Genomic DNA, 12428 nt, shown 5'->3' with positions numbered 1-12428 from the left:
CTGTTTGTGGATCCAGTGGAAATTGGCATCAATTCCACTGCCTGTTTATTCCAGTATATAGAATTATTTGTATGGGTCTAGGTGAATGGAGCAAAACCACTAAAATAATCCCACCTGCTTCTCTAAACTAAAGTCCCACTTTTATTTCACTTATTGCAAATCCAGCATCAATCATCTGTATGAACTGTAATAAAACAACATATATGACTTGCAGTCTTTCTCACGGTAATTCAGAGCCATCTATGGAGCAGGAAGGAAACCTCCAAGTTATGAGAAGTTCATTGGTAACATAAATACATAAAACAAAAACATACTTTTTTCTGCCTTCTCTCCGATATTCTTCCACTATTCACCAAATTTTTTATATATTATAATCAAATGACCTCTAAAAACCTAAAACTTCTTTTCTGTGATTAGCTGACACACCTTTGTGGGTGTGGCCACTTTAATGGTCAAACATCTGTAATTCTTTAATATTTCATCTAGTTGCAACCAAATCTGTTTATAAAGGTCAATATTCCAAATGCAAACTACTGACCTTGTACCAGTTTTACCACTAAGGGATGCTAATTCAATAGTAAATAAAACAATATAAACAGCAATTAGTTGAATATAATAAAAAAAAGTAAAAAATATAATTAAAAACAAACAAAACGAAATTGGTGGTCTAAGTAAGCATTGCAAAATATTGGAATTGTGGTGCTGTCACAATAGCACCATCATTTGGTCGATAAGAGAACTACCCTCAGAGGAACTTTGATTTTGTATTTTTAATCTTTCTTTTGTTTTGTTTTTTGATTATCTTTTCATGAAGGCTTCAGAATGACAACCAGAATGTCAAACAATCAGCCACAAAGAGAAGACGAACAGACATGAAAGCAAACAGGCTGCACACTGTGAGAATTAATCATTTAACGCTCGTCCACGCCTCCTCACCTGACAGCATTCATCCAAACGTGTCGTCTCATTCTTTCCACACCTTAACCTCTTAAGCCCCAAGCCTAACTGATCTCCAGCCTTTTGCCCCCGTATCAGGGGGCGTTGGGGCTTAAGAGGCTTTGTTCCACTTCAACTCTTTGTGTTTAAATTGACCACAAAAACTGAATGCAGTGGAACCAGAAAGAGGCCAGACCAATCAAAAGTGTAATAATGAGGTGGGATGTAAATAAATCCTGTGTTAACACCTGGTGTGTACTTAAGAATTTTTATGTTTCTTTCTATTTTTAAATGCAAATCATGTACTTTATAAATCTACGGAGCCCCGCAGGGGACATGGGAGAAAAAAAAATTAAGACGGACTTTTGCGAGATCTCGCAAAACTATCTCGGGATCTCGCAAAACTTTTGCGAGATCTCGCAAAAGTTTTAGCCGCATTCTTCCCGTTAGCTTCGAGCTAACGGGAGGTCGAGACCTACTACAGCCGGGAGGAATCGTGCCTCGACTCGTGTCTCGACCTCCCGGTCGGCTTCGAGCCGGCGTCCGAAGAATGCGGCTAAAAGTTTTGCGAGATCTCGCAAAAGTCTGTCTTAATTTTTTTTTCTCCCATGTCCCCTGCGGCGCTCCGTATAAATCCATTTATTTTACAGTAGGAGTTACACTGTAGGCTGAAACCAGCAAACATGTCACACCAGCTGTAATCCTGTAACCTGTAACCTGTGTGTGTCAGTTAGCCTGCAAAAAAACAAACACAAACAAAACACCATTAAACCTTATTTTGGGATAAAGCCTTCAAACCTCTGAAGCTTGTAGACTAAAGACTGTGTAGTTTTTATGTCTTGGTGATCACTGATGTGGAATTTCTGTTATTACTGTTAATTCAGTCTTTTAAATAACTGCCAGGAGGAATTTCCTAGACTGTGGCAAGAAGAAGCATCAGCCTGCACAGCTGCAGTTCCCCTAATGGCCACTTGAGACTCCAGCATTGAGTCAGTCCCCATAGTCTCCCATGTTAAAATGGTTGGCTTTACTGCAGAAATAACATGTTTACAGGCTGATACAGGAAACTGTTTTGTTACTACAACCTATTTCATCCTTGCTGACTTTGTGAAGACTGTTGGGTTTGATCTAATTATTACAGTTTGCTTTAATATGGTGGTGGTGGTGGGGGTGGCTGTAGCAGCTAGCTGTCTGCTAGATAACAGGACCTCTGTGTTTGTGCTGTTGGAGGCAATTATCTGACCAATATCATGGCTGCTGTGAGGTTAATTATTGTCACAGATCGCCAAAATTCAAGGAATGTAACTTAGTGCTAACATGCTAACTAGCATTAGCTGGTCTGTTTGCACTCCACCACCTCATCTAAATGTGGTCACTCCAGAAACAAAAAGCTAACACAGCAGGATTCAAAACCAAAGGGTGCCTAAAACCAGTCTGTGCGTGAGACTTTGTAGACATAAATCTAAAAATCTGAATCTGGAGAGAAATTATGTCCTGTTATTACAGATGAAGCTACACAGTAGCATAGAAAGTAAATGAGCTCCAGTCACATTATTAAAAATATAGTACTTTTGCTTAGATTATAGTAATACTTCATCACTGAAAGAGCACTACGCTCTAAACTGCTTCAACATTTTGGGTCTTTGTCAATGTGAATGTTTTGCTTCAGTGCAGTAAGACTATCCAGCTGCAGTATGGGAAATTAGGATTTTTGGCTGCTTTCTTTGTGTCTCATTCAGGCCTCTAAGAATCCTTCAACTAACTAATTTATCCTTTTCTCTTCAGACATGTTGATAAATCTCTCACAAACAAGGTCAAACTAAAAAGTCTATCGAGCCAGAGAAGGATATTTGACCTTCATGCACCACCACCCATAACATTTATATTTCCTGTAATATCTCCTCACAGACATAAAATTTGAGAGTATAAAGCTGGTTTTACATAAAATGTTCTTATGTAAGTCAGACCTTTCCTTCTGATAACACATCAGTAAAGTATGTCTGTTATCAGAGATGTTGTGTAATGCTGACAGGCTGATAGTGAACGTTATAGAGAATATTTTGTGTGAACATTAACCACAGATATGAGCTCTTACAGTGAGTACAGAGGCAATAACAGGTCCTTTACCTTGGAGTAGGGGTAATAATCTCCGCTCATCCTCTCCGGCTGATAAATAGATCCTCATGTGCTGAAATAAGCTGCATTAGATCCTGTGACAGTGATTGTGGGAAGCAGCAGCTCGTCTCAGACCTGTCTGAGCACAGCTATTATTCTTACTCAGCTAATGAGTCCACTCCCAAACCACTCCTTCTGCTGGTATGAGGTGTTTACCTGCACATGAGTCTGACAAGACGCCGGTCCACCCACAACAGGCTTTATCACGCTGCCACAGCCGTGAAGGCTGTGAAACACAAGCGTGAAAAAGAACAACAGAGAACTTCAACAGGCTGCACACGGAAGAAGAAATCTCACCACAGGCTGACAGTCCTGTGACTTTCATTAATGTTCCTGAACCTGTGCTCCTCTGACATCAGTGAAATATAATGTGGCACTAGCATTCATGTCACTGTTTTCCAGCCTTGTTTCATTCTGGAAACAGAGGAGCTGTGCACTATTAACAGTTCAAAATAATCTTTACTGGTGCTGCACAAATCACTGTTCAGTCCTGTGGTCAGTCTGTGCAATAGAGACACAGTTAGTTACACAAGAAAATGGACAGTATAAACATGTAAGCATTTTTTACTCTTTGACTCTACAAGCGTAGCTGTGCATGATTCAGAGCTTTGGATGAGCTGATTTCTTTCACCAGTTTTCAGAGGTGTGCTGAGGAACAGCAACAAGTGTTTCAAGCTTACTTCTTAGCCATTTGGCAGCTGCCATGTTACTTTCTGTGGGACCAGAAGCAACCATATTTAGAGGAAAGGGTGGAGTTTGAAGAAAAATTCACTGAGGTCAGAGATCAGGTGAGCAGTAGACTCATTTTGTCACAGTGTTCTATTCAGTCAGACTCCTTTTTTACTTCTTTTTCCTGCATAGTAGGAGTAATGCAATGCTTCACTTTACTGACCTATATGCTGTGTCCATCTTTGATATACAGTTTATGTTTGGTTTACAAACATGATCAGGTGAAACAAAGATGAACTGAAATAAATGAAAATATTGAGTTAAATATGTTATTCAGGTGAGTTCAGGCATGCAGAGACCGTTTTTTTTAAGTCATTTTGAACTTCAGGTGATTGTTTTGCTATTTCTCAGCATTCTTAAAAAAAAAACCCAAAAAAACCACTGTGGTCTTGCTGAGGTGTTCATGTTATTCTGTCCATCCCACCTCCAGCTATGATGTAATGATTAAATGATGCAGAGTTTATTTGTGCTTGCACAAGTTTACCCATGAAAACCTCAGCATGTGTCAGAGTGTGTTAGTGTGACATTTCCTTAAGATGATGATTGAAAAACTTTATTAACACAAGCAGCAACAGTATGTTGTTAGTAACAGACTCTAGTGTACATTAAATACTCATTAACTTCTCCAATTAGTGATTTGTAACAATGATGTAAGCATATGCAAAGTGACAGCATTACAGTAGGGCCGGATTAAACGCTAAGCATGGCCCCGGGCAAAGAGGTGGTTTTGGGCCCCGCATAAAGGGAACGTTAAAGGAAAACTAGTGTGAACGATTCTTGGACTGACTTAATGGAGTCAGGCTTAGGATCTTAGGATCGAGACATTTTCATAGTGTGTAATCCAAACAACACAGCAGATTATTAATGACAAATATATGAAAAAGAGGCCGGGTACAAACTCCGCCAGAAGAGGAGGTCACATGTCTACCAAAGGTAATGCAAAAGCCATTTGGAGCGATCTTCAAAAAACAGTCAAATAGTTTTATCCATTTATTCTGCTTAAACCTCCCATCCTACCTGAATATAGTCATGTAGGATGAGGTTCGAATAAAATAAGCGCTTTATAACGAAGAACCAATATGCTGCTAATAAACAGAAAAAGAAAGGTGAGTATGTGCACCTTCATGTTAAGTGTTACCTGTTCATTAAATACATTAAAGACGTGATGCTTGCTGAGCTGGAGCTTCATCCGGAGAGTCTTCTGTCAGCAGCTTGCAGTGATGTTCATAAAGAAGAGTCATTTATAATTATTAGAGATGGTTTACAGTTACATCAAACTGCTGCTGTTGCTTATTTTCTTTTTACCACATGACGATTCTTTCACAATAAAAGACTGAGATGTTTTGTAATGTGGCTCTCTTCCCTCTCCTTCAGTAAATATTACCCAACAGAGAGTGTGAATCACAAACAGGCTCCTCTGACATCACCCACCCCATCAGTCACTTCACAGTGAAGCATTTAAAGGGCAAACCAAAGCAGCACAACTCTGTCACCTACTTCAGGTGTTTATTATCATGATATAAATAAAACTGCTTCAGAGAACCGCTGTTATTAATACCAACATGAGCTTAGGTATTAAGTGTTATTTTTCTGTATTCCAAACTTTTTTCAGCTGTGATTCAATTTCTTTAAATTTAAATAGTCTGAACAGCTTCACAGAAACATAACCAGACTAAAACTTCTCTTGAAATCACTCTTTTTAATGAATTTTGTGTGTTAAATAAAAGAGAAACATCCAAACAAAATACACGTGGAGGAAACCTGATACACACCCCGTCCCCCAATTAAACTGTGGAGGTTCAGTAGTCTGTAAGCCGGGTCTGGGGTGCAGACCTGGAGACCTCCACTCTCCTAAAAGGGTGGGTGCCAGCACTGTGGGACATAAATCTGGACAGTATGTGCTCTTTCTTGGTGCTGAGGAGCTGCTCCAGCAACAGGCCCTGCTGGTGCTCCCGCTGCTCCTGAGCCTTCAGCTCTGAGTGGAGCTGCTGCTGCTGCTGCATCTGAGCACGGAGGTCGGCTTGGTATGCTCCAGCTGCCTGCTTCTGCCTGTGGGACGGACAGACAGTAAGTCAGACACACGGATATCAGACACACGAACAGCACTCGGCCGTTTGCTGACCTACCGTCTCTTCTCCTCCTCCTCCTTCTGATTCTCCTCCTCGATAACTCGCTCCAGCTCCTCACACTCCTTTTTCACCTGGGCTTGTTTCTGCAGATTAGCATACACTGGAGTGCACAGACACACAGACGCAGACACACACACACACACACACACACACACACACACACACACACACACACACACACACACACACACACACACACACACACACACACACACATTAAGTGAGCATTTAAACACTGAAACGATTAAAGAATTCAAACCGAAGTATAAAAACTGCCTCACATTTGTTCTGGATCTGCAGGTGCTGCGCCTCCATCACCTCCTCTATCAGCCTCTTCCTGGCCTCCCTCTCCAGCCGGCTCTTCTCCTCTCGTTTAGCCCAGACCTCCTTCAGCTGCTCCTCTATCAGCTGCTCCATCTCCTCCTCCTCTTTCCTCTGTCTCTGCAGCTCCTCGAACAGATACTCTCGGTACCTGCGCTGCTCCTCACGCAGCTCCGCCTGAATGCACACACACACACACACACACACACACACACACACACACACACACACAAGCATGCACGTGGTAAATCAGATGAGTGCGTTCTCGTGTTCATTCACAAGTGAAAACCTTTCTCTTCGCTGCTGAAAACTGCAAATACTGTTCTCCATCTTTTATCTGAATTTCTTGATTCTCATCACCTCACAAGAAATACGTTTTATTTACATTTTTTCCAATTTTGAAACATTAATTTAATCTTTACTCTGTGTTAGACCATACTGATTAACTTCAGCTTGTAGGCAGCTTCAGGTCCTTAGTAAATGTCTGACCTGCTTCATCAATGTTCACTCTTGTGTCAGCTACAGCTGACTGCAGTGCTCTGAGGCCCCCTGCTGGCCTGAATGAGGAAGTGCACTCACTGTGGCTAACACTGCCTGAATATTTTCATTCCTCCACTGAAGTCATTTGAATTTGTCTGAGAGGATCAGTGCTAAGAATCAATCTGTCACTGAACCATAGAAGGAACAGCACAGAAAACTCATCCACCAATCAAATAATGTTCATTCATCTTCTGAGTGCTGTTCCTGAAGTTCAGGTCTCAGGAGCAGTAGTCAGACCCCCCAGACCTCTGCAGTGTGTCCTGTGTCTGCACTGAGGCCTCCTCCCAGCAGGAGATCGAACACTTAAACCCGGTCGTGTCTGAGCCTCCTCATTCCACCTCAGCCTGATCCTTTTGATGCAGGTGAACAGCTCTCAGCTTCATTCTTCTGGTCTCTACCCAGAGCTCGTGGTCAGCTTTACTTTTACACTCAGTTCTCTTTTATTACCAAAGCAGTCTATCATAGCATCCACCTGCAGTCTGCTGCGCCGTCCTTCTCTCACTGAAGAACAGGAGCAGAGACACTTATAGCAGAGTGCTCTCTGACCTTTTACAGCTGAACACATGACCTCAGACATGTTAATGCTATTTCCTGCCATAGTGCTAGTTTGAGGCCATCCCTTAATCAGATCAGCAGAACTACATAATCGGCACAAAAAAAAAGAAGTGGTTCACAAACTCAGTGATAAAAAGCGCCCTGACTGAAGTCCAACAGCCACCAATCTAAGTCTGTGAGCATCCTCGAGAGGACACAGATCTCATCTTGTGTTAAACCCCAGTGTTACAAACAAGAGAACAATCATTTATAGAATTGATTTTACATTTCCTGGCTCAATCCGGCCTTGACGTTCAGGTTCTCTTACCTTCCTCTGAGCAGCTCCTTGTTTCTCATCTATTTCCTGCTTGAGCAGTGCCTGCAGGATGCTCATGTCCAGCTCCAGCTCCTCGCGCTGCTCCCGGGCCAGGCGCTTCATCTTCAGCCTTAAACCATGGTCCAGCAGCCGCCGCTGGCCCTGCTGTGCTTGGAGCTTCTGCTGCTGCTCCCGCTGCTCCTGCAGGAGGCTCGTCTGCCGCTGCTGCGCCTGCACGCCACACAGTTATCATACACTCAGTTACCACGTCTGCCAAATGTGCAAAAGGTGAATGTGTCACAGGTGAATGTGTATGAACAGGAGGCTCCTGGGCATGCTCAGAATGACCCTTTAAATCATCTTTCAAGCATCAGAATGATCTGCAGTGGTTGTGTGTGTTTGTGAGCTGTGTCTCCCCCTTGTGGTGATTTGAGATGAGTGCGACTGTAATGACTGAGGAACAGACCAGAAGCCGGGCTTCCTCTTCTTTCAGCTCCCTCTCCCGCTGCCTCTGCTGCTCGGCCGCCTCCATCTGCCTGCACAGGATGCTGCGCTGCTCCTCGTTCCTGTGTCGCCGGCTCTGGGCTCGAGCGCCCTCCAGCTCCTCTTTGGCTCGCCCGTCACCCGCCCACAGTTCAGAGAAGAGCAGGTCCTCCTCCTGCTGCCGCCGCTGTTGCGCCTGCCGGCTCCTCACCTGAGCGGTTCGCTCCTGGGACACCTGCTGCTCCGTGAGCCTGCTGCAGATGCTGCGCAGCTCCTCGCACTGCTCCCTGAGCACAGCAGTAACCACACAGCTGAGACTATTCATTAAAAATTAAAAGGATTTTCTGATGTTGGTTACAGGACTGCATCAGCATTTTAAAGTCTAACTTTCTGAACTTGTTTTTAAGCAGCTTCAGTTCAGGTAGGCCAAACTAGCTTCCTGCCTCGAGTTGTGCTCCCGTTTAACTTGTTCCAGTGTGAATCAGTAGTTTGAAATGAATTCCTTCAGGGGAGTTCACTGGCTCTAATATTAATGATTTATCTTGGGAATGTTTGTAATTGAGATGAATATTTGTAACTGTTTTCTGCTATTTAATTAAAGTGAATCACCATCTCTATAAGACATGCTGCGGTGGATGTTTAGGTGGAGGGTGCAGGGTACCTAAACTGCTGCTCCAGTTTCTCAGACACCAGCTGCTGTCGCTCGCTCTCTCTCTTGTGTCTCAGCGCTTTGGCTTTCTCTCTCATCTTTGCCTCTTTCTCTAATGTTGTCTCCTTTTTTTCCTCCATCTCCTGCAGGAACTGCTGCTCCTCCACCTCCAGCAGCTCTGCCAGCCTTAGGACACGATTGGGTGAGAAAGATGTCACAGCAAGCACAGACTGTAAATACTGTATCCCACCATCCACTCAGCACCCTCCTCTGTCACACCAACCCTCTGCATGTCCTCCTTCACTACATCCATGAACCTCCTCTGAGGTTTTCCTCTCCTCCACTCTGCTTGCACTTTCTTCTTCACATCTTGTGCACCCTTGTACATTGGATGGTTGACCCCAGATATTTAAACTCATCCACCTTCATCTGCTGCTTGCATGTTTATCTTTCCACCTGTGTGCTTATTCCTCTTATCTCCAGTTCTTCTCTCATCTCCAGGCTCTCCTCCACATGCTCTCTACTCTCACTACAGCCGAGGATTAAAACTATGATGCATTATTATTCTGAGCTTTAAAAATCTCTGATTTTAGGTGGGATACTGGATGATGAAAACCGGTAAAAAGTCACTTGATTAGCAGGTACTAAGGTTACATGTGTGTTGTGTAATCAGAGTATAAAGTAATCTGAGTACTAAAGGTGCTGTGGGTGGACTTTGTCATCAAACCTGCGTCTCCTCTGCTCGACGTCAGTCTCGTGCTGGCTCACGGCGGCTTGGACTCCCCTCTCCACGGCTCCTTTCAGGAATCGCTGCTCCGTGTCTTTCAGCCATGACGTCTTGATGTTGCAGCTCTGTTGGTACTTGGAGAACTCCAGCACTTTGTCTCGGGCCGCGTCCTGCCTCTGCCTCTGCAGCATCAGCTGCTCTGCAGGCCTCAGAGCAGGAGGCCGGGCTCTCTGAGACACCACACAGATCCAGAACAACAACCACACAGACAGAAACTGACATCAGTAACACTGCAGTACTGTGAGGAGTAGTATTCATATTTTCTACTCCACCATGGAGAGCCTTCTGTCCTACTGCTGCACACTCTGGTTCAAGTGCTGCACTTTGGAGGACAAGAGGAAATTGCAGCGGGTGGTGAGGGCAGCAGAGCTGGCAATTGGCACTTCACTAACCCCCCTCAGAGACATTTATCCTGGCAGACTTCAGAAGAAAGCCAGCATCATCCTCAAAGACCCCTCGCAACCTGGACACTCACTCCCACTTACTTACGCTATTGTGTACTTCACACGGAGAGATGCCAAACTGCCTTTCATTGTTCTTGTAACAGTGACAATAAAGAGCTATTCTATTCTATTCTTTTTTAATCTAATCTATTCTATTCACTGTAACTCACAAACATATCTTACGCCACTACTCCTGTTTAGTTACGTTGCAGGTTAATACTGAAGCAACAGCAACTATAATACTTTATAGATTTACTCTGAAATAGGACACTTTGCATAGTAAATGGTAAATGGACTGGTGATTATGTAGCACTTTCTTCTCTAAGAGATCACTCACAGCGCTTATACCTTCACACTGCAGAAATTGTACTTTTACTTAACAGCAGTATAAGTGCTATTACTTTAAATGTTGCCTTTACACCGCTGCATTCTGTTGTACTTTTACCCTGCAGTAAATTTACCTATTTACCTTACTATTATGGACCATTTTTACTAAAGGCGTGGTGCTGCTTCTTTGTTGGTGTCCCTCTTACCACAGCCACAGAGTGGGGCGTGGGTCCGGTGATCTCCCTGCACCTCGTTCTCCTCTGACTGAGCAGCATCCCGCGGGATTGGGCTCTTGGTGTCCGGGGGTCTGCCTCTGCTCTCCGGTTCACGACTCTTCGTTTCAGCTCTCGGAGCTCCGTAAGTCTTAGTAAAAAGTTAAAACACAGAGGAGACCTTCGCTTTCCGTTACCATGGAAGCAACAAACGGAGAAGACGTAGGTCACAGCTCACTGTATGCGCATGCGTCACCGCAGCCGACATGCTGCTCCTGTGAGTCAGCGGGGCTGCCCCGCCCCCTAAAGCACGAGAGTGTAACGTGTGAAGTTTTGGAGTTTTTTTGTAAGTTCTATTTTTTTAAAACGTTTTTTTAAGTGAAAAAAATGTTTTTAAATCATAGTATGGTAATTATAGCACACAGTTTGGTTTGTTTCAAAGTCTGACTTAATGCGAATCGTTCAGATCGTTCTGCCTCCTCTCTGCACACCCACGAATAACCCTCTGCAGGTCGGCAGCGACACTAAACTTTATTTGTTACTGTGAGTCACCTCAGCCCCGTTTAACACTTTTGATACTAAGGTAATTTAGATGATTTAGGATGAGTCGACACAGTGAAATATGTGGTGATATATATCACTTCCATCATCTTTCATCAGTGACTTAAATTAAAACCCTCATCTTGTTTTTCTTTGCCTGACATGATCCACAGTCAGCTTTGTTTAGTGAAAAAAATTTATGAAACATTTTCATAAACTATTATTCAAAACTGGAAAGTTCAGTAAACTTTACTTGAAATTAGGTTTAATCCCCTGTAAAATGTGATGTGTAGAAAAATGCTGTCTTTAGTTTTACGAGTAATGCACAGGAACATCTCTATGTTTCAGCAATTCTTCTAAGTCCATAGCCTGAAATCACAGCCAAATACGGTGTTCACAAGAATGAACTTTTAGAACTTACAGATAGGCCTGTGTGCCACAAAACATTACTGCAAAGATGAGAACACTTCACTCTGAGTGACATTTAACAATACACTGACTTGTTTTTCAGCTTCACTCATAGGCAGGATGTTTTTAATTTTAGTGATACTGATCAGACAAGAGGAAGCAGTCCAGGTTGGAGGTTCACTTAAAGCACTTAAGTAAGTAAATGTACACAGTGGTCCTATCGACGTGCTCATTCAAGACAGTGAACGTGGACAATATGTCCTCATTTTCTTAACAAAAACTCATTGTTACACACAGGTGCAACATAAAAGTGATGCACGTAAACTGATTTGTACATTTATCATTTCATGTTCTCTTTAAAATCCACCAAGTCAACAGTAAACAGCTGACGGTTAGCTTTAGAGTTGGGTGTGACTTAAGTCACAAGGTAAAAAAGGGAGATTTTCAGAAACTAGAACTTTGATTTTAAACTGAGTCTAAGATATTTTGGCAACTTCTATTTGAGTTTAATAAACCCAACCACTTCCCCTAAACCTATCAAATACCTGGTGGATGTGAAAAGGTTATTTACACAATCATATACTGATATATGACCCTGGGAAACATAGTCATGATTGCATTCACATTCAACTTAACCCAAAGAAATGGGTTAGGTGCTTCTTTTGTGGTTCGGACACCTTCTGACATTTCTTTGGAGGTGGAGGAACACCAAAGTAATTGCTTAAAGGAGCTTCTTCGACATCTTTAAGAGTTCTAAACAAATGTCTGTCCTCCTCCAGAAAATCTTATGTACACAAACGCACGTTGCAACTTCTTATCTTGTGGGCGTCTTTTATTTTGACAGCGCATGTGTACCTGCGGACCACTTATGTGCAGCCCTGTCTATAACTACCTAAGTT

The 12428-nt window shown here is 43.0% G+C and overlaps 1 protein-coding gene across 1 annotated transcript; it reads right to left on the bottom strand.

Moving 5' to 3' along the window:
• Nucleotides 1-5639: 5639 nt before the first annotated feature.
• cfap53 (cilia and flagella associated protein 53) lies at nucleotides 5640-10644 on the bottom strand. Its single transcript, XM_085357880.1, has 8 exons — nucleotides 10576-10644; nucleotides 9540-9769; nucleotides 8825-8998; nucleotides 8147-8450; nucleotides 7693-7911; nucleotides 6251-6467; nucleotides 5967-6069; nucleotides 5640-5889 (listed from the first exon to the last, which is right to left on the bottom strand). The coding sequence occupies exons 1-8, from the start codon at nucleotides 10642-10644 to the stop codon at nucleotides 5640-5642; spliced, it is 1566 nt and encodes a 521-aa protein (XP_085214006.1).
• Nucleotides 10645-12428: the final 1784 nt, after the last annotated feature.

This window comes from Diplotaxodon limnothrissa, linkage group LG7 (assembly GCF_057381915.1).
Source record: "Diplotaxodon limnothrissa isolate DT_005_m linkage group LG7, D_limnothrissa_male_GT1.1, whole genome shotgun sequence".
NCBI classification, from domain to species: Eukaryota; Metazoa; Chordata; class Actinopteri; order Cichliformes; family Cichlidae; genus Diplotaxodon; species Diplotaxodon limnothrissa.
This window is presented reverse-complemented; position numbering and strand designations above follow the sequence as displayed.